Below are 14542 nucleotides of genomic sequence, written 5' to 3'. Positions count from 1 at the left end.
TGGTAATCGAGGGGCTGCGCGGCCTTTCCGAAGGGGCGTCGTCCAGGCTAGGCGCAAGCCGAGGGGCAACACTTGCTGGGTTCAATGGCGGGAAAGGTAAAATCCAGGAATAAATTGAAAGGGTTGATGCAGCAGTTTCAATTGAATTGCATGTGACTTTTCTTGCGGTTTCGTCCAAGTCGGGGGAAAGCGCGGAGTTGCGGGCGTGGGGCGGCGGGCGCGCCAGCGAGGTGGCGAGAGTGCATAAGCTGCGTGCATTCATGACTTCTTCCCGGCATCGGCGGATAAGCACAGGTCATGAATGGCATTACTGAAGATTGATACGTTGTCTGTGCTACCGAGCCTTGCTACTGGGTTGCGGATCAACTGCATCGCACATATGTCGACGGGATGAAAGCGATGCTGCGTGGCGATTCACGATTCACGATTCAATGGCGTCCTACTTCCGGTACATTCTCAAAGCGGATACCTTTAGTATGCCGTGGATGCTCTAGGGCAGTCCCGCCCGCAGGTGGAGTGGGACATCAAGCTCCACAAGCCAGCAACAGAAAGCCGCGACTTCACGTTACGTTACGTACACGGTGGCAACGAGTGATACACCATACCCATGACCAATTGTCCATTACCCATTGTATTACCCTATCTACCGCAACAGTGCACAGCAAGCAGCAAAGAACAAGCAGGGTATCTTCCGTTTTCTCCCAAAGGAAAAGACAAAGGGGAATGAGAGGGGGGGTATTCGCGACCAGTCCCGCAATCCAAAACCAAACACGCACACCAAACCGATCCACCCCCATCTCAGGTACGAGATGTGTGGTGAATAGGAAAGATGCCGTGGTGATAGTCGATGGGGAACGGTAAGCAACGCCAGAAAACACGCGCAAAGCTGCAAGGTGGTATCAATCTAGTCCTTTTTCTGAAAGCACGCAAACGCAAACGCAAACGCAAGAGAATAAACAAAACCCGAACAGTTCAACCCGGCGTAGAGGGGGTTGGTAAAGGAGCGGCTGGAGTTGGGTGATTAGAACGCGCCAGGTCGTCAGTTCGGGGCAAAGCAGGGTGTGCGGGTGTCGCTAGAGAAGGCGGGCGCGGCGCATCGATCCGAGCAAGTCGACATCGGCGTCACTCGGCTCTTAACGTCTGCCTATCTTTTCGCAGCCCGTCAGTCAGCATTGTCTTGAGCAGAATGCAGATGATTATGCGGAGGCAGTCACGACAGGAGCCTGCTGCTCAGTTTGGATGGCGGCGGGCACGGCATCGCCGATCGTCGGCACGCCGTTCACCTCGCCATCAATGGCCGACGCCGTCTTCTCCTCCTCGGCCGCAGTGGTGGTCGCGGCGGGAGCGGCATCGGTGGTCGTCTCCTCTGCGGTGGCGGGAGCAGCGTTCTCCTTCTTGGCTCCGCGCATGCCGCTCATGGCTTTCGAGGCACGGCGACCAATGGATCCGAGCATGGATTGACGCTTGTTGGCAGTAGACGTCTCCGTCTTCACGGGCTCCTCAGTCTTCTCGGCACTCGTGGTTGCTGCAGCGGCCTCCACAGTCGGCTCCTCGGCCTTGACTGGCTCTTGCGCAGCCTCCTTGGCCGCCTCAGGCTCGCTCTTGGTGAGGGCGGGAGATGGCGAGACAGATCGGCCGCGCTTGGGCAGGAGACCGGACAAGAAGCTGCTCTTCTCCTTGGCTGGCGTGGCCACCTCTTCCTTCTTCGGCTCCTCGACTGCGTTCTCTTTGGCCACCTCCTCCTCGGCCTTGGTCTCAATCTTGTCCGCCTCGGCTTCTGCGTCGGTGCGCTCGGTGGTGGCGGTCTCAGGGAGCACTGGGGCCTCCTCAGCCACGCCGTCCTTGGACACTTCGGCGGCGGCGACGGGCGCGGCTGCGATGGGCTCAGGCTTGAGCTCTGCATCCTTCTCCTTCGTAGGCGACTTCATGGCACCCCAGCCAGCCATCTTGCCGAAGATGGAGCCACGCTTGCCCTGCTTCGTCTTCTCCTCGGTCTTGGCGGCCTCAGCGGGAGACTCGGTGGAGTCCTTCTTGTCTTCGGCTGTGAAATATGTCAGCCGCGAGCTCGTGAGAGGTGTGTTCTTGATGTACTTACAGTGCTCAACAGCGGCAGCACCGGTGCCAACAACAGCAGCACCAGTGCCGGCGACCGCCGCACCTGCAACGACCTCCTCCTCCGTCTTGTGCTCGTTGTCAGGCTTGGCATTCTCCTTGTCGGCCTCCTTCTCCTCCTTCTTGGCCTCTGCCTCCTCTTTCTTGCCCTTGAGGCGGTTCAACATGCCACGCGACGTCGAGCGAGCCTTCTTGTCCTTCTTCGCCTCATCCTCCGATGCATGGCGCTCAACCTCGGAGCTCTTCTTCGGCTGGGACTGACCACGCTTCGAGGCGACAGCGGCAGCAGTCGCGGCAACATGAGGCTTGTCTGTATACATGGCTCAGTACAATTCTGCTGTAAGTTTGTGTGATCTTTCAACATACTCAGCTTCTCCAGCTCCTCCTTGTACCCTTCACTCTCCACCACCTCCGCCTTGGCAGCCTTGCCGAGCTCAGCAGACTTCTCCATGGACATGAACCACGCATCACGCTCGGTGTCGGTGGAAGCCTTCAGCACATGCTCTTGGCCCTTGATGGAGAAGCTGATCTCCTGCGGGTTGCGCTTGCGGAGGTCCGCAGCCTCGTAAAGGGCCAGGACGTGGCCGGGGTGCGTGCGGTTGGTATCGCCCTTCTTGTTGAAGAAGAGGAGGCCCTTGCCCGTCTGGCTGGCCCAGGCGACAACGGGGTGGGAGACTTCAGGCTTCTCGCCGCGCATGTAGGAGCCGAGGGCGTGCTGGGAGACGGGCTCGTCGCTCAGCCAGAAGTCCTTCTTGGAGGGGATGAGGGATCTGGGAGCGGTCAGCGGGTGAGCAAAAGACAGCGTGGACGGAGGTCTTACTTGAGTAGACCGGGGCCTTTGTAGTTCAGCAGGCCTTCGGTGATGGGTTCAATCACCGGGACGGCGGCGGCCTCAGCCTTGGGTGCCTCAGTAGTGGCAGCAGCGGCAGCAGCTTCGCTTTGGATCTGGCTATCTGCCGTCGTCTCTTCAGGCTTGGTCTCGGCGGCGGCAGCAGCGCCTAGGACGGGGTCGGTATGAGGCACGCCATCGGCAGAGACAACGGTGGTGTCTGGGTGCTGAGCAACGAGCGTCGGGGCGTCTGCCACAGAGTTGTTCTCGACTGTCGACATGTTGATTGGAAGTTTCTGGGGGCTTGTTTTCGTTCTTGTTGTTCGATGCAGGACGCTTCGTGACACGTAAGGGGGTATCTTATCGAAGAGGAAAACACGCAGATAAACAGCTGAACACAGTGATGCGGTGGTGTGGAATCTGGGCTGACCCGGGGTATCTCAAGGCGTGGCAAGTGTAAAGGGAATAAGACGCAGCGGAGGGGTATCTTGAAAAAAATGAATGCAGCAGTAAAAGAGGCAGGAAGGTGCGATGTTGTGCAACAAAGTTGAGGCAGGCACGAAACGGCGGCGCAGCGTTTGCATCTGCTTTTCCCACCTGGCACTTTTTTCCCTTGCCTGTCAACGAGTGCCGTCGGTCACTCATAGAGGCCCGCGCGCCCCCAACCCTCCGCGCGCCGCTGCTCGTATCCGAAATTGGGCGTTGGGCGATCTGGCACGCAGCGCGGCGATGATTCGTCAAGCTCGGGCGCGGCAACCGCCCAACTGTGCAAATGAAAGTTGCTGGGCGGTGGTGGTGCCGGCGCATGTGTCGTGCAATCGGCGCTCGCTCGTTTCTGCATCTCCCGCGATGAAACGCTCACCAGCAGCATCGCTAACAAGTCATGGAGCAACGAGGCCAGCACGACGCATGTCACATGTCGCACACACTCACACACACACGTTATCCTCTCATCTCCCCAGCTTCTCGACACCCCATTGCCACAGCTTTCAACGCAGAGACGCCGCCCGCTCAAGAAAGGGTAGGTGCTCGTGTGCCTGCCCACCGACAATCACATGCAAGAAAAGCGAGCCAAAAGCTTAATGCGAGCTTCCCGAAATGCGGCGCCGATCTTTGCGCTAGTGTGGACCCACTCACGCCAGCCTGAAATAGTTTCGTCGTGTTGTAGCTGCTCGGACTCACTATGGTGCTACGCTGAAGATTGTTGGATAATAGAACATCACGCCTGAGATCAATATCACGTCGAGTGTCTACGTGCGTTGCCAACTCATTGCATGTACTTCGTTAGCATTGAGTAGGCGATGTTCCAGGACGGCCAGGCCTCGCCGGAATCGCAGACGGGATTTGCTCGCTCCAGTAGTAGAGTCGACCACATGTGCATTAAAAGAAAGCTCCCGCAAACGCCTACGCTCAACCGCGTAAACCACCACCACCCCCCGCTCAACTCGCCGTGATCAAAACATAGTTCGTAATAGCATTCATCCGCTCCGCACTCAACTTCATCCCCACCTTCAACAACTCCGTCGCAACATCCGCGTGCGCAGCCTGCAACTCCTCCCACTTCTCCGGCGTCAGCAACCACGCCACACACTCCCGCTCCGCCACCACGCTGCTCGTGCGCTCCGTGTCGCTGAAAAACGGCAGCTCGCCGCAAGTGGTGCCCGCCACGATGCTTTCGTGGTAGGTGCCTTGCTCGAGAAAGTATTCGGCGCGCAGAATGCCGGCCTGCAGCAGGTAGAAGCCGTCGGGCCGGTCGCCCCGGTTGTACAGTATTTGGCCCTGCGTGAAGGCGCGCTTGGTGAAGTAGGGGGTCGCGCGGTGCCAGAAGGCTTCGTCGCGCGTAGTGAGCTCTTGGAAGGCTTGCAGGAGGAGCGGCAGGGGTTGTTTGAGGTTTTGCCATTTGCGGGCTTCGGGGGGACTTTCGCTGATGGCTGTGCTGGCTGCTTCGTGGAGTTGGGTGTGGCGGGGGGTGCCGATGATGCCGTCAAAGGGGGAGACGGGGAGCTCGGAGAGGTGGTCTGGGATTGGGACGGGTGGTGCTGGCTTGCTCGGTTCTCCGGTTGCGTTTTGTTGTTTTTCCGTCAATACCATCAGAAGCTCGTTCTCGCACGCTTCCAGCGCCCCATTGAGGTCTTCGTACACCTTGGGCGCGGGGATGATGGGTTCTTCGGCGCTCGGCACAAACAAGCCCACCATCGTCAGACTTCTGCCAATGTCGCTGGAAAAGCTGACTCCGGCTATCGCCATCTTGACCTCGCGGCGATGTAGAATGCGATTCATCCTTGCAAACGCCTCGGCCGCGGAGAAGTCAATGCCAGTCACGTGCGTGAGCTCCACCACCAGATAGCGAATGGGCGAATGGGCGAAGGCCTCGGCATCCACCATCTCTCGCACCTTCTTTTCCACCTTGACAATCGACCCGAAGAAGAGGTATCCGCCCAGCTTCACCACTCGGATCTGTGGGCCGACCTTGTGCAGGTAGTTGCGTTGACGGGGATGCCGGCGTACTGTCGATTCCGCCACGGCTCCAGAGAACTCCGCCCGAATGACGGTCTTCCGTGATGTCTGCACAACATACACCAAGCAGGCCAGCCCGATGCCTATGGCGATGCCCACGACAAAGTCGTAGACCCCCATGACCAGAGCGATGATGACGATGGTGATGTACTCCAGCTTCTGCAGTCTGCCATAGGTTGAGACCAACGCTTCAAGCGTCAGCTCGATTCCGAGCATGTAAATCAACGTGCCAACCACCATCACCGGCACAAAGCCGATGACAATGGGCCCGGCTACCCAGAGTCCGAATGTTGCTGCAGCTAAGAGATAACCAGCCAGTCTGCTATCTCCGCCGGTGTTGATGAACAACACGCTGTTCACGAAGACCAAGTAGTTCTGGATGCTGCCGACCGCACCGGAGAGGGTGTTGGAGATGCCGTGCATGATCAACTCGCGGTTGATGCTGACGTTATCTTCTTGCACGACCATGGCCTGCATTCTGTTAGCTGCTGTCCATTGTCAGCCCGACGCCATGAGAGCATACCAAATTCGGAACATTGATCGGCACATGAAGGATGCCAAAGAATGTCAGCGCAAGCTGCGACGGAATCGTCATCCAGACCGCTCCCCAGTCGACCAGTCCGAATTGATAGTAGCTGTAGAAGTTGTAGAATGGCACTCCAGCCGGCGCTTCAAACACCCAACCTGACGATCGCAGGTTGTCCATGGAAATTGATGGAATGGCAGTCGTCACAATGTAGAAGATCGCAGTGATGCCGATGTAGTAAGCGGGCACAAGCCAGGGTCGGTCGTAGAAGTGCTTGACGGTTAGGAGAAGGATCGCGAGAAACAGTGGAGGTATCCACAACGGGACCGTATCTGCAGAGAACAGCTTTTGCAGCACCTCCATGGAAGGCTCCAGGTTTCCATCGAGTCTCGCCGATACCTCAATCCCTGGTACGTAATTAGCGAAGCTGCTGTAATTCGGAACTTTATATTCGCTTACCTGTGATGAATAGGAAGATCCCCACGCCACCAATGCACCCGGTAAGAATGGAATGCGGGAAAAAGTTGACGAGAGTGCCAAGGCGGGCGGCACCCAGCCCAAGAAACACCATCCCGGTGATGATGGAGCTCATGGCATAAGACACAATGACCGTCGCTCGAAGGGCCTCGGGATTCTCTGTGCCCACTTGTTCCATGATCAGGTAGGTCATTTTGTGAAAGAAGGGAACAACCTCGATCATCTCGGAGCCCACGCCGCCCCGGAAAATGCTGCCTGACGAATAGACGAGTTGCGATATGATGCAGCTGACGTAGAACATGGACACTCCATCCGGGCCCATGTCTTTGAAAACCTCTTCTCCGAGTGGGAAGAGGATGATGCCGTAGGACAACGCATCTAAGAGATTTAGAAGGACGCCGAGGAAGACGGCAGGTAGAGTGAAGAGTGGCTCCACGACAGCTTTGCGAGCGATCAACTTCATGTCCAAGCTCCGCGGATTGAGGAGGACATTGTGGATCTTGGCTGGAAGATATCTCAACGTTGGGTAGTGATGTCCAAGTCGGTTCCAGGCACCGGGCTCATTGCGAGAGTTCCCATCCTGGTTAGACTCGATGTCATCGTAGGCAGGCTTTTGGTAGACCGGCAAGAGAGGGGTTGTCTCGCTCATAGTCATGTCGGGCTCGTCTTCGTTCTGAATAGAGATGTCTGGACCGTGCGCAGAGAAGATGTCCTCTCCAGACGCACGATGAGAGATGTGAGCTGGCGGATGAGGGGAGGAGGCGCGTTGGTGCTCGTGAAGGGCTGTTGTCAGGTCTGAAGGAAATGCATCATGTTCTACGTCCGAGGATGTTTCGAGCTCGGGATTCTCATCAATAGCATCCGGCCGTCTTGAACTAGCACCGGCAGTGGCAGAAGCGATACTGTCGGTTCGGAATCGTCTGACGGTGACTGGTGAAGTGTTGATGAACGATGAGGATATCTCGGCCGTCTGTTCCCGAACGCCAGCGGAGGAATATGGAACTGGATCTGGGGAGAAGTTTAGTGAATGACATGTGAGTGAGGGAAGTGACGGAGTTGTATGGCAACTTACCCCGGAAACCGGGGTGGCCAGCGTGGTGGATATAGGATCTGCCAGGCAAACCAAAGGAAGACGAAAGTCCCGCACCCCCAGAGATGGAGATCCTTCTGCCGACTCTGGGGCTTGTCGCACTTACTGCAGCCAGCGATTCGGTGTCGTGGGCGCCATTCAGTTCCGGTAAGGCGTCGCTGTTGCCAAGCCCATTCACGGCGGGCGACGTCCTCCTGCGGTTGAAGAACCCCGTAGACATTGTGATCTTCGTCAGCCTAGGGCCGGGCTGGCGTCATTGTCGAGCTTCCGACCGATCCATACGAGCGGGTAGGGGGATATGCGTGTGAGGGATTTTCGAGAGCGGCAAGGCAATGCTAATTTAGTTCGATGCTCTCATCATCCGCCGAAGGAGCTGGTAGCCGCGGAATCACGTGAAAGAGTGGGCAGGAGCGGGTGGAAAATCTCTCACTTGGCTGGCAGCATTCACCAGCGTCTCTGCGGGAGCGAATTGAATACAAACGAGGATGTGGTCGAGCGCAAAAGGGTGTGTTGAGAGCTTGAGATAAGGAAGTGCTGGCTTCGGCTGCTTCCACAAGCCGCGCCCGCCTGGTCGTCCGTGCAGCAATGTCTCCCCCACTTTCTCTATCTGATAGACGCTTCTTTTTCTTATGCCCACGGGTTATGTAAAACAAATGCATATTGGTCGCCACCAGCCTTGCACGACCTGGCAATGGCAAAGACAAGATACTAGATGATGACAATCCGGATCTCCCTCGACTCGCTCTCAACCACCAAGGCCAAGGCCGGCTCCTTTGCTCCACAGCATGTTATCCCGGCAAGACTTCCTCCGCCTCCTGGAAAGGCATGGCCCAATGGTCATCGACGGCGCCCTCGCGACAGAGCTGGAGTCAAGAGGCTACGATCTGAACCATTCCCTCTGGTCCGCTAAAATCCTCGAAGAAGACCCAATGGTCATCAAACAAGTCCACCTGGACTACTTCCTCGCCGGTGCCAACTTCGCAATCACCGCTTCCTACCAAGCGAGCGCCGCTGGTTTTGCTGAACATTTGAATCTCAACGAGGAGAAAGCCACGGCCCTCATCAAGCGTAGCGCTATGCTTGCCCGTCTTGCTGTAGAGGAGGCCTACGGCCAGACTGTTAGACGAGATGTCCCTCTTCTAGTCGCGGGCAGCGTGGGCCCCTATGGAGCGTATCTAGCTGACGGGTCAGAATATCGCGGGGACTACCAGCTCTCCAAGTCTGGCTTTCAGAATTTCCATCGTGCACGAATCCGAGCTTTGGTCGATGCCGAGGTGGACTTGCTTGCAATTGAGACCATGCCTCAAGTTCACGAAATCGAAGCCGTCCTTGAGCTCCTGCGTGATGAGTTTTCCACCACAACCGCTTGGGTTAGCTGCACCTTGAAGGACTCACAGCATATCAGCGATGGCACTTCCCTCGTGGAACTAGCAAAGCTACTTCAAGCACATCGCGAACGAGTGCTGGCCTTTGGATTCAACTGCATCTCGGCTGACCTGGCTACAGACGCGCTGCAACATTTGACAGGACAGCTCGACGTTCCACTGCTCGTGTATCCCAACTCGGGAGAAAAGTGGGATGCTCAAACGAACACTTGGTCGAGCTCCTCGTCTGGTCCCTTGGATTTCGGTCAGCTTGCTCGCCATTGGCAACAGCATGGCGCTGGCTTGATCGGAGGTTGCTGCAGGACGACTCCTACGGATATCATTGCCATTTCGCAGGCCCTGAAGCGATAACGTTGTTGACTTCGTGAATCAAAGGCTTGTTATCTGGACATGATGCATCTACGAATGTGGCCCAAAGCTTTGCACCGGACCAGCCCTTGCCAGCAAAAATGCGCAGCCTCGCAGATTCGAATATGCAATTACCTTCGGCTCAAGGAAATACCATGGATTTGAAGAAACATAAAAGTCCTTTCCAGTTGTAGAGCATCTAAGGCGCATCGTTGCAGATGTGGTGGATGAAACTCGCCTCGTTACTGGTTGGAATTGGGCGCGGAGGGCCCCACCGCGCCCTTGGGCTGCCTTTCGCAGCCGGACCCTGAGGCTGCAGCCAAGCTACAAGCACTCGGCGTACACTATGCGTAAGTAGAAAAAGACTCTCTTTCCAACCAGAATCGCAGTTCTTCTTTGTTTTATTTCGCATTGTTGAGGCACCACAACAGCTGTTTCACAGAAAGGAATACTTACTCACGCTAATCGGCCATGTCTTCATCCATTCCCTGGGACAAAGTCAAGGCTCTTTCCTTCGACATCTACGGGACTCTGATTGACTGGGAGAACGGCATTGCTGACGCAGCAAGAAGCACAGCCCTGGGCCCCTACCTTCCCAAGGACCACAAGCAACTCCTGCTCGCCATCGAGTATCATGACACGACAGTCCAAAAGGAGCACCCCACCATGCAGCAATCGCAGGTGATCGCCGAAGGCCTCCGACGCTACGCCAAAGAACTTCAGATCGTTGAAGACGGCAAACTCACCCAGGATCAAGTGGAGGCAGCATGCAAGCAGTACGGCGCCTCGATCCCCTCCTACGCAGCATTCCCGGACACCGTTGCAGCGATGCAGCGACTCGGCCAGCGCTTCAAATTAATGCCTTTGTCCAATGTTGACCGCGCATCTTTCAGTAAAACGCTCGCCGGCCCGCTGAAAGGCGTGCATTTCGACGCCATCTACACCGCCGAGGACATCGGCTCGTACAAGCCGGACCTGCGCAACTTCCACTACCTGCTCGAGCACATCAAGACCGATTTTGGCCTGGAGAAGGAGCAGCTTTGCCACGTTGCGCAGAGCTTGTTTCACGATCACCGCCCGGCGAAGGAAATGGGGATTCAGAGTGTGTGGGTGGATCGGAAGGGGGTGATGGGGGCGAAGGGCAGCACTGAGGGGGTGGACTTTGGGTACAAGTTCAAGGTTGATACTCTGGCGGAGCTGGCGGATATTGTTGATAAGGCTCTGTCGTGAGTTTTCATAATGCGAAGTGGATGCGAGGTGAAGAATGTAGTCGATGTTCAACCTGCGAGGGCAATTGATTTCTTGAAGCGCACGGACCAATATCAAATTGTACCTGACCTGACTTCAAGCTTCACGTCCAAATATTTACACTCCATCACATCAGAACTCCCACTCGATCGATCCGCACATTGAACCTCTTCACCCTCCCCGTCCAGGCGCCGCAGCCTTCCCCTCTCTCCTAACCATGTCTCTCACCCCCTACCTAAACAGTAAGTTCCTCAACCCCCACACAACACGCCAAAACCAGGCTTACAAAACACCCCCCCACGCAAAAAGGCAACAAGCTGACGCCGCACCCTCCCCCTCCACAGAAAAAGTCCTCATCATAACCGTCGACGGCCGCACCCTCACCGGCACGCTCATCAGCTGCGACCAAGTGACGAACCTCGTGCTCAAAGACACCATCGAGCGCGTCATTCGACCGCAGGAGGACGAGGAGCCGTCGGCTGAGCAGGCGCATGGCTTGTATCTGGTGCGGGGGGATAATGTGGTGATTTGTGGGCTGGTGGATGAGGAGTTGGATGCGAGTATTGATTGGACGAAGGTGCGGGGGGAGGTGATTGGGAGTACGAAGCATGTATGATCTCCGCTGAGGGGCGGCATGGGTTGTTTGTGCGGCACAACAGTGAGCAGGATGATCGAGCAGCGTGGTGGTGGATGATGTCCTCCGGAGAGAACACCTGCTCAGAGACGAGACATTCGTGAGCTGGAGGGAGGGGCGATGCCGAGTAGGTCACACGGCTGATGTTCTTGTCGTGCTGTTTGTTGACTCCGGGCTGTCCTGCAGCTGCTGCACTTCGGAGTGCGTTCCAGCGTCTCGAGACGCTGCTCTGCTACTAGTCATGAAAGCATGGCTATCCTGCGACACCCTGGTGCCATCTACAGAGTGCGGTCAACTGCGCACCAGGCACGCGGTAGCAAGCTGTCCCTGAGGGTCACCCTCGATGCAGGGATGGTGCGCTGGAAAGCGATCAAAGCCACATTGGCCAGATGCAGAGGAAAGGACAGACAATCAAAGTGACAAAACCAGGATTTCAATGGTCTACCAAATGCCAAACCACTTCTTGCGGGCCACTTGTGTCTTTCCCTCAAAGTCCAGGTAGACATGCTCCTCCGCTTTGGTGTCGATGACCGCCGTCGGGCTAGCTATGTCCACGGCAGGGTTCGGTCCCGACCCTCCTCCCTCCCGCAATGCCGGACCCAATTCCTCCTCGTCCGTCTTCGCAGTCCAGCCAAACAGACCACCATCCTCCATTCCGTGCGCTTTCCGATAGTCCGACCTCTTTTTCACATCGTCCACTTTCTGCTTCCTCCTCTCCGCCACCTCTGCTGAAGTATGATCGACGTGCATCTGATAGACACTCCAGTATCGACCCAGGTACTGGAAAGGGTGGGAGTAGAACATGCTCTTGGGCGGCAAGAGGTCTTGAAAGGGCGTGGTGTAGTAGAAATCACTGAACCAGATTGCAAATATGAGGGAGAGAAGGACCGACAGCGTGATCCAGACGTGCACGGCGCGGTTGGTGAGAAACCAGAACATGAAGCTGCCTTCCGGCGGCATCATGTGCGGGTACTTTTTCGTCTTTTGGGCTTGGCGTTCATGCTCGCTCAACGGGGGCCCGGGGTATTGTCGCGGTCTTGCTCGACGAGACGGATGAGATGGCGGGTTGAAGCGTTCCGGCTTCTCTAGCACTCGAGGTTTCGGCGGAGGCGGCGGTCGTGTAGTTGTAGCATTGCGGATGGTTGGGAGCAGTAAGCGGTGCTGGAGTTGGCGAGAATGCAGGGCCAGACTGGCACGAGGGATGAGCTGTCGAACGGAAGCCATGCTCGGTCCCTATGCGGATGGGTGAGCAATTGACGTGTTGTGCGCATATGGAAGTGAAGCGCTGCAGTTTCGTTCGGTCGAGCTTCGAAGCATCGACTTATGGCCGCCAAGCTCGAGCACCAACACTTGTGTCCCGCATCTGACTAGCGCGGAGGGAAACAGCCCACACGCGCTTGGACAATTGGGGAGTTGTTTATTGGAAGCCTACACCGCAACATCCTCCCTTCCACCCCCCTCACTCCCAACACACACCCCTCCGCCTCCGCTACGCGCCTCAACACCACCGCCAGGCCGAGTCCGCATCGCCTTCAACCATCTGACCTCCTCACCAACCGCGAAGATGCGTGAAATCGTAAGTTGACGCCCCCCCTTCGCTACCCACACGCGTAACCCCTCGCGCGTCTGTGCGGCCGTTTGGATTTGAAGGAACACGATGAGCTGACACCACTTCTTTACCGCACAGGTCCACCTCCAAACCGGCCAATGTGTACGTCGAACACGTCATGACAATGTGAAGAGTACGGTCAACTGATATTCACCAAAGGGCAACCAAATCGGCGCGGCCTTCTGGCAGAACATCTCCGGCGAGCACGGCCTGGACGGCTCCGGCGTGTATGTGTCCCAACATGTCAAAGATATGCGAGGTTACACGTGTTAATGGCTCTGCAGGTACAATGGCACTTCTGACCTCCAGCTGGAGCGCATGAATGTCTACTTCAACGAGGCCTCCAGCAACAAGTATGTCCCCCGTGCCGTCCTCGTCGACTTGGAGCCCGGTACCATGGACGCCGTCCGTGCCGGCCCCTTCGGTCAGCTCTTCCGCCCCGACAACTTCGTCTTCGGTCAGTCCGGCGCTGGCAACAACTGGGCCAAGGGCCATTACACTGAGGGTGCCGAGCTCGTCGACCAAGTGCTCGATGTCGTCCGTCGCGAGGCTGAAGGCTGCGACTGCCTGCAGGGCTTCCAGATCACCCACTCCCTCGGTGGTGGTACTGGCGCCGGCATGGGCACGCTCCTCATCAGCAAGATCCGCGAGGAGTTCCCCGACCGCATGATGGCCACCTTCTCCGTCATGCCCAGCCCCAAGGTCTCCGACACCGTCGTCGAGCCCTACAACGCCACCCTCTCCGTCCACCAGCTCGTCGAGAACTCCGACGAGACTTTCTGTATCGACAACGAGGCCCTCTACGACATCTGCATGCGCACCCTCAAGCTCAACAACCCCAGCTACGGCGACCTGAACCACCTCGTCTCCGCCGTCATGTCGGGCATCACCACCTGCCTGCGCTTCCCCGGTCAGCTCAACAGCGATCTCCGCAAGCTGGCCGTCAACATGGTCCCCTTCCCTCGTCTCCACTTCTTCATGGTCGGCTTCGCCCCCCTGACCAGCCGCGGCGCCTACAGCTTCCGCGCCGTCAGCGTGCCCGAGCTGACGCAGCAAATCTTCGACCCCAAGAACATGATGGCCGCCTCGGACTTCCGCAACGGCCGCTACCTCACCTGCTCCGCCATCTACCGCGGCAAGGTCTCCATGAAGGAGGTCGAGGACCAGATCAGCAACATCCAGAAGAAGAACAGCGCCTACTTTGTCGAGTGGATCCCCAACAACGTCCAGACCGCCCTGTGCTCCATCCCCCCCAAGGGCCTCAAGATGAGCTCCACCTTTGTCGGCAACTCCACCTCCATCCAGGAGCTGTTCAAGCGCGTCGGCGACCAGTTCACCGCCATGTTCCGTCGCAAGGCCTTCTTGCATTGGTACACCGGCGAGGGCATGGACGAGATGGAGTTCACCGAGGCCGAGTCCAACATGAACGACCTCGTCTCCGAGTACCAGCAGTACCAGGAGGCCTCCGTCTCCGAGGGCGAGGAGGAGTACGATGAGGAGGCGCCGCTGGAGGCGGAGGAGTAAGCGCCGTCCCCACGCGTTTTCCAAATCATGTTTGTGGGTAAGGCTTGAGCAGTGCAGTGTCTAAGATTGACGAGCGGGATTTTGTGTTTCTCTTGATGCGGTAGTTAGGCTAGCTTTGGCACTCATCAGGTAGTGTTGATAGTAACTCCTTTTGCCATGCATGTTTCACACCGTCGCCTCATTCCTTGCCTACCTCCACAGGAAGATCACGTGCAGCCGCAAGTTCAAAGCAAATGGAACGCG

At 57.1% G+C, this 14542-nt stretch overlaps 9 protein-coding genes across 9 annotated transcripts; 6 read left to right on the top strand and 3 right to left on the bottom strand.

The window, feature by feature from the left end:
- Positions 1–287: 287 nt before the first annotated feature.
- On the top strand, positions 288–1029 carry BDY17DRAFT_125810 (uncharacterized protein). Its single transcript, XM_033729359.1, has one exon. The coding sequence runs from the start codon at positions 391–393 to the stop codon at positions 859–861; it is 471 nt and encodes a 156-aa protein (XP_033590880.1). The 5' UTR covers positions 288–390; the 3' UTR covers positions 862–1029.
- On the bottom strand, positions 1029–3347 carry BDY17DRAFT_125677 (Pleckstrin homology domain-containing protein). The gene is made up of 4 exons (XM_033729358.1): positions 2933–3347; positions 2479–2882; positions 2096–2422; positions 1029–2041 (listed from the first exon to the last, which is right to left on the bottom strand). The coding sequence occupies exons 1-4, from the start codon at positions 3220–3222 to the stop codon at positions 1197–1199; spliced, it is 1866 nt and encodes a 621-aa protein (XP_033590879.1). The 5' UTR covers positions 3223–3347; the 3' UTR covers positions 1029–1196.
- Positions 3214–4202, top strand: BDY17DRAFT_125640 (uncharacterized protein). The gene has a single exon (XM_033729357.1). It carries the CDS (start codon positions 3473–3475, stop codon positions 4022–4024), a length of 552 nt encoding a protein of 183 aa, XP_033590878.1. The 5' UTR covers positions 3214–3472; the 3' UTR covers positions 4025–4202.
- Positions 4203–4381: 179 nt separating this feature from the next.
- BDY17DRAFT_249098 (sulfate transporter family-domain-containing protein) lies at positions 4382–6924 on the bottom strand (the record flags this gene model as incomplete). Its single annotated transcript, XM_033730950.1, has 3 exons — positions 4382–5929; positions 5982–6391; positions 6444–6924. 3 exons carry the CDS (start codon positions 6922–6924, stop codon positions 4382–4384), a joined length of 2439 nt encoding a protein of 812 aa, XP_033590877.1.
- Positions 6925–8336: 1412 nt separating this feature from the next.
- On the top strand, positions 8337–9287 carry BDY17DRAFT_323174 (homocysteine S-methyltransferase; the record flags this gene model as incomplete). The annotated part of the gene is made up of 1 exon (XM_033736963.1): positions 8337–9287. The coding sequence occupies one exon, from the start codon at positions 8337–8339 to the stop codon at positions 9285–9287; it is 951 nt and encodes a 316-aa protein (XP_033590876.1).
- A 468-nt stretch (positions 9288–9755) lies between these two features.
- Positions 9756–10514, top strand: BDY17DRAFT_323173 (HAD-like domain-containing protein; the record flags this gene model as incomplete). Its single annotated transcript, XM_033736962.1, has 1 exon — positions 9756–10514. One exon carries the CDS (start codon positions 9756–9758, stop codon positions 10512–10514), a length of 759 nt encoding a protein of 252 aa, XP_033590875.1.
- A 235-nt stretch (positions 10515–10749) lies between these two features.
- On the top strand, positions 10750–11148 carry BDY17DRAFT_323172 (uncharacterized protein; the record flags this gene model as incomplete). The annotated part of the gene is made up of 2 exons (XM_033736961.1): positions 10750–10774; positions 10877–11148. The coding sequence occupies 2 exons, from the start codon at positions 10750–10752 to the stop codon at positions 11146–11148; spliced, it is 297 nt and encodes a 98-aa protein (XP_033590874.1).
- Positions 11149–11607: 459 nt separating this feature from the next.
- Positions 11608–12390, bottom strand: BDY17DRAFT_323171 (uncharacterized protein; the record flags this gene model as incomplete). Its single annotated transcript, XM_033736960.1, has 1 exon — positions 11608–12390. The coding sequence occupies one exon, from the start codon at positions 12388–12390 to the stop codon at positions 11608–11610; it is 783 nt and encodes a 260-aa protein (XP_033590873.1).
- A 201-nt stretch (positions 12391–12591) lies between these two features.
- BDY17DRAFT_295382 (beta-tubulin) lies at positions 12592–14472 on the top strand. Its single transcript, XM_033733287.1, has 4 exons — positions 12592–12742; positions 12854–12877; positions 12935–13002; positions 13060–14472. Exons 1-4 carry the CDS (start codon positions 12731–12733, stop codon positions 14297–14299), a joined length of 1344 nt encoding a protein of 447 aa, XP_033590872.1. The 5' UTR covers positions 12592–12730; the 3' UTR covers positions 14300–14472.
- Positions 14473–14542: the final 70 nt, after the last annotated feature.

Source organism: Neohortaea acidophila (genome assembly GCF_010093505.1).
Source record: "Neohortaea acidophila strain CBS 113389 unplaced genomic scaffold BDY17scaffold_4, whole genome shotgun sequence".
Classification (NCBI taxonomy): domain Eukaryota; kingdom Fungi; phylum Ascomycota; class Dothideomycetes; order Mycosphaerellales; family Teratosphaeriaceae; genus Neohortaea; species Neohortaea acidophila.
The sequence above is the reverse complement of the archived record's forward strand: the minus strand, read 5'-3'. Positions and strand labels throughout refer to the sequence as shown.

What these genes read in the sequence shown, in the direction of transcription:
- BDY17DRAFT_125640 (XM_033729357.1), top strand. Translation starts at nt 3,473, where the DNA reads ATGTTGTGCAACAAAGTTGAGGCAGGCACGAAACGGCGGCGCAGCGTT.
- BDY17DRAFT_125810 (XM_033729359.1), top strand. Translation starts at nt 391, where the DNA reads ATGAAAGCGATGCTGCGTGGCGATTCACGATTCACGATTCAATGGCGT.
- BDY17DRAFT_295382 (XM_033733287.1), top strand. An exon ending in ACCTCCAAACCGGCCAATGT is followed by an intron (nt 12,878 to 12,934) that starts GTACGTCGAACA and finishes TATTCACCAAAG; the next exon opens with GGCAACCAAATCGGCGCGGC. An exon ending in GGCCTGGACGGCTCCGGCGT is followed by an intron (nt 13,003 to 13,059) that starts GTATGTGTCCCA and finishes ATGGCTCTGCAG; the next exon opens with GTACAATGGCACTTCTGACC.
- BDY17DRAFT_125677 (XM_033729358.1), bottom strand. Translation starts at nt 3,222, where the DNA reads ATGTCGACAGTCGAGAACAACTCTGTGGCAGACGCCCCGACGCTCGTT. An exon ending in GGAGGAGCTGGAGAAGCTGA is followed by an intron (nt 2,423 to 2,478) that starts GTATGTTGAAAG and finishes CCATGTATACAG; the next exon opens with ACAAGCCTCATGTTGCCGCG. An exon ending in TGCTGCCGCTGTTGAGCACT is followed by an intron (nt 2,042 to 2,095) that starts GTAAGTACATCA and finishes CATATTTCACAG; the next exon opens with CCGAAGACAAGAAGGACTCC.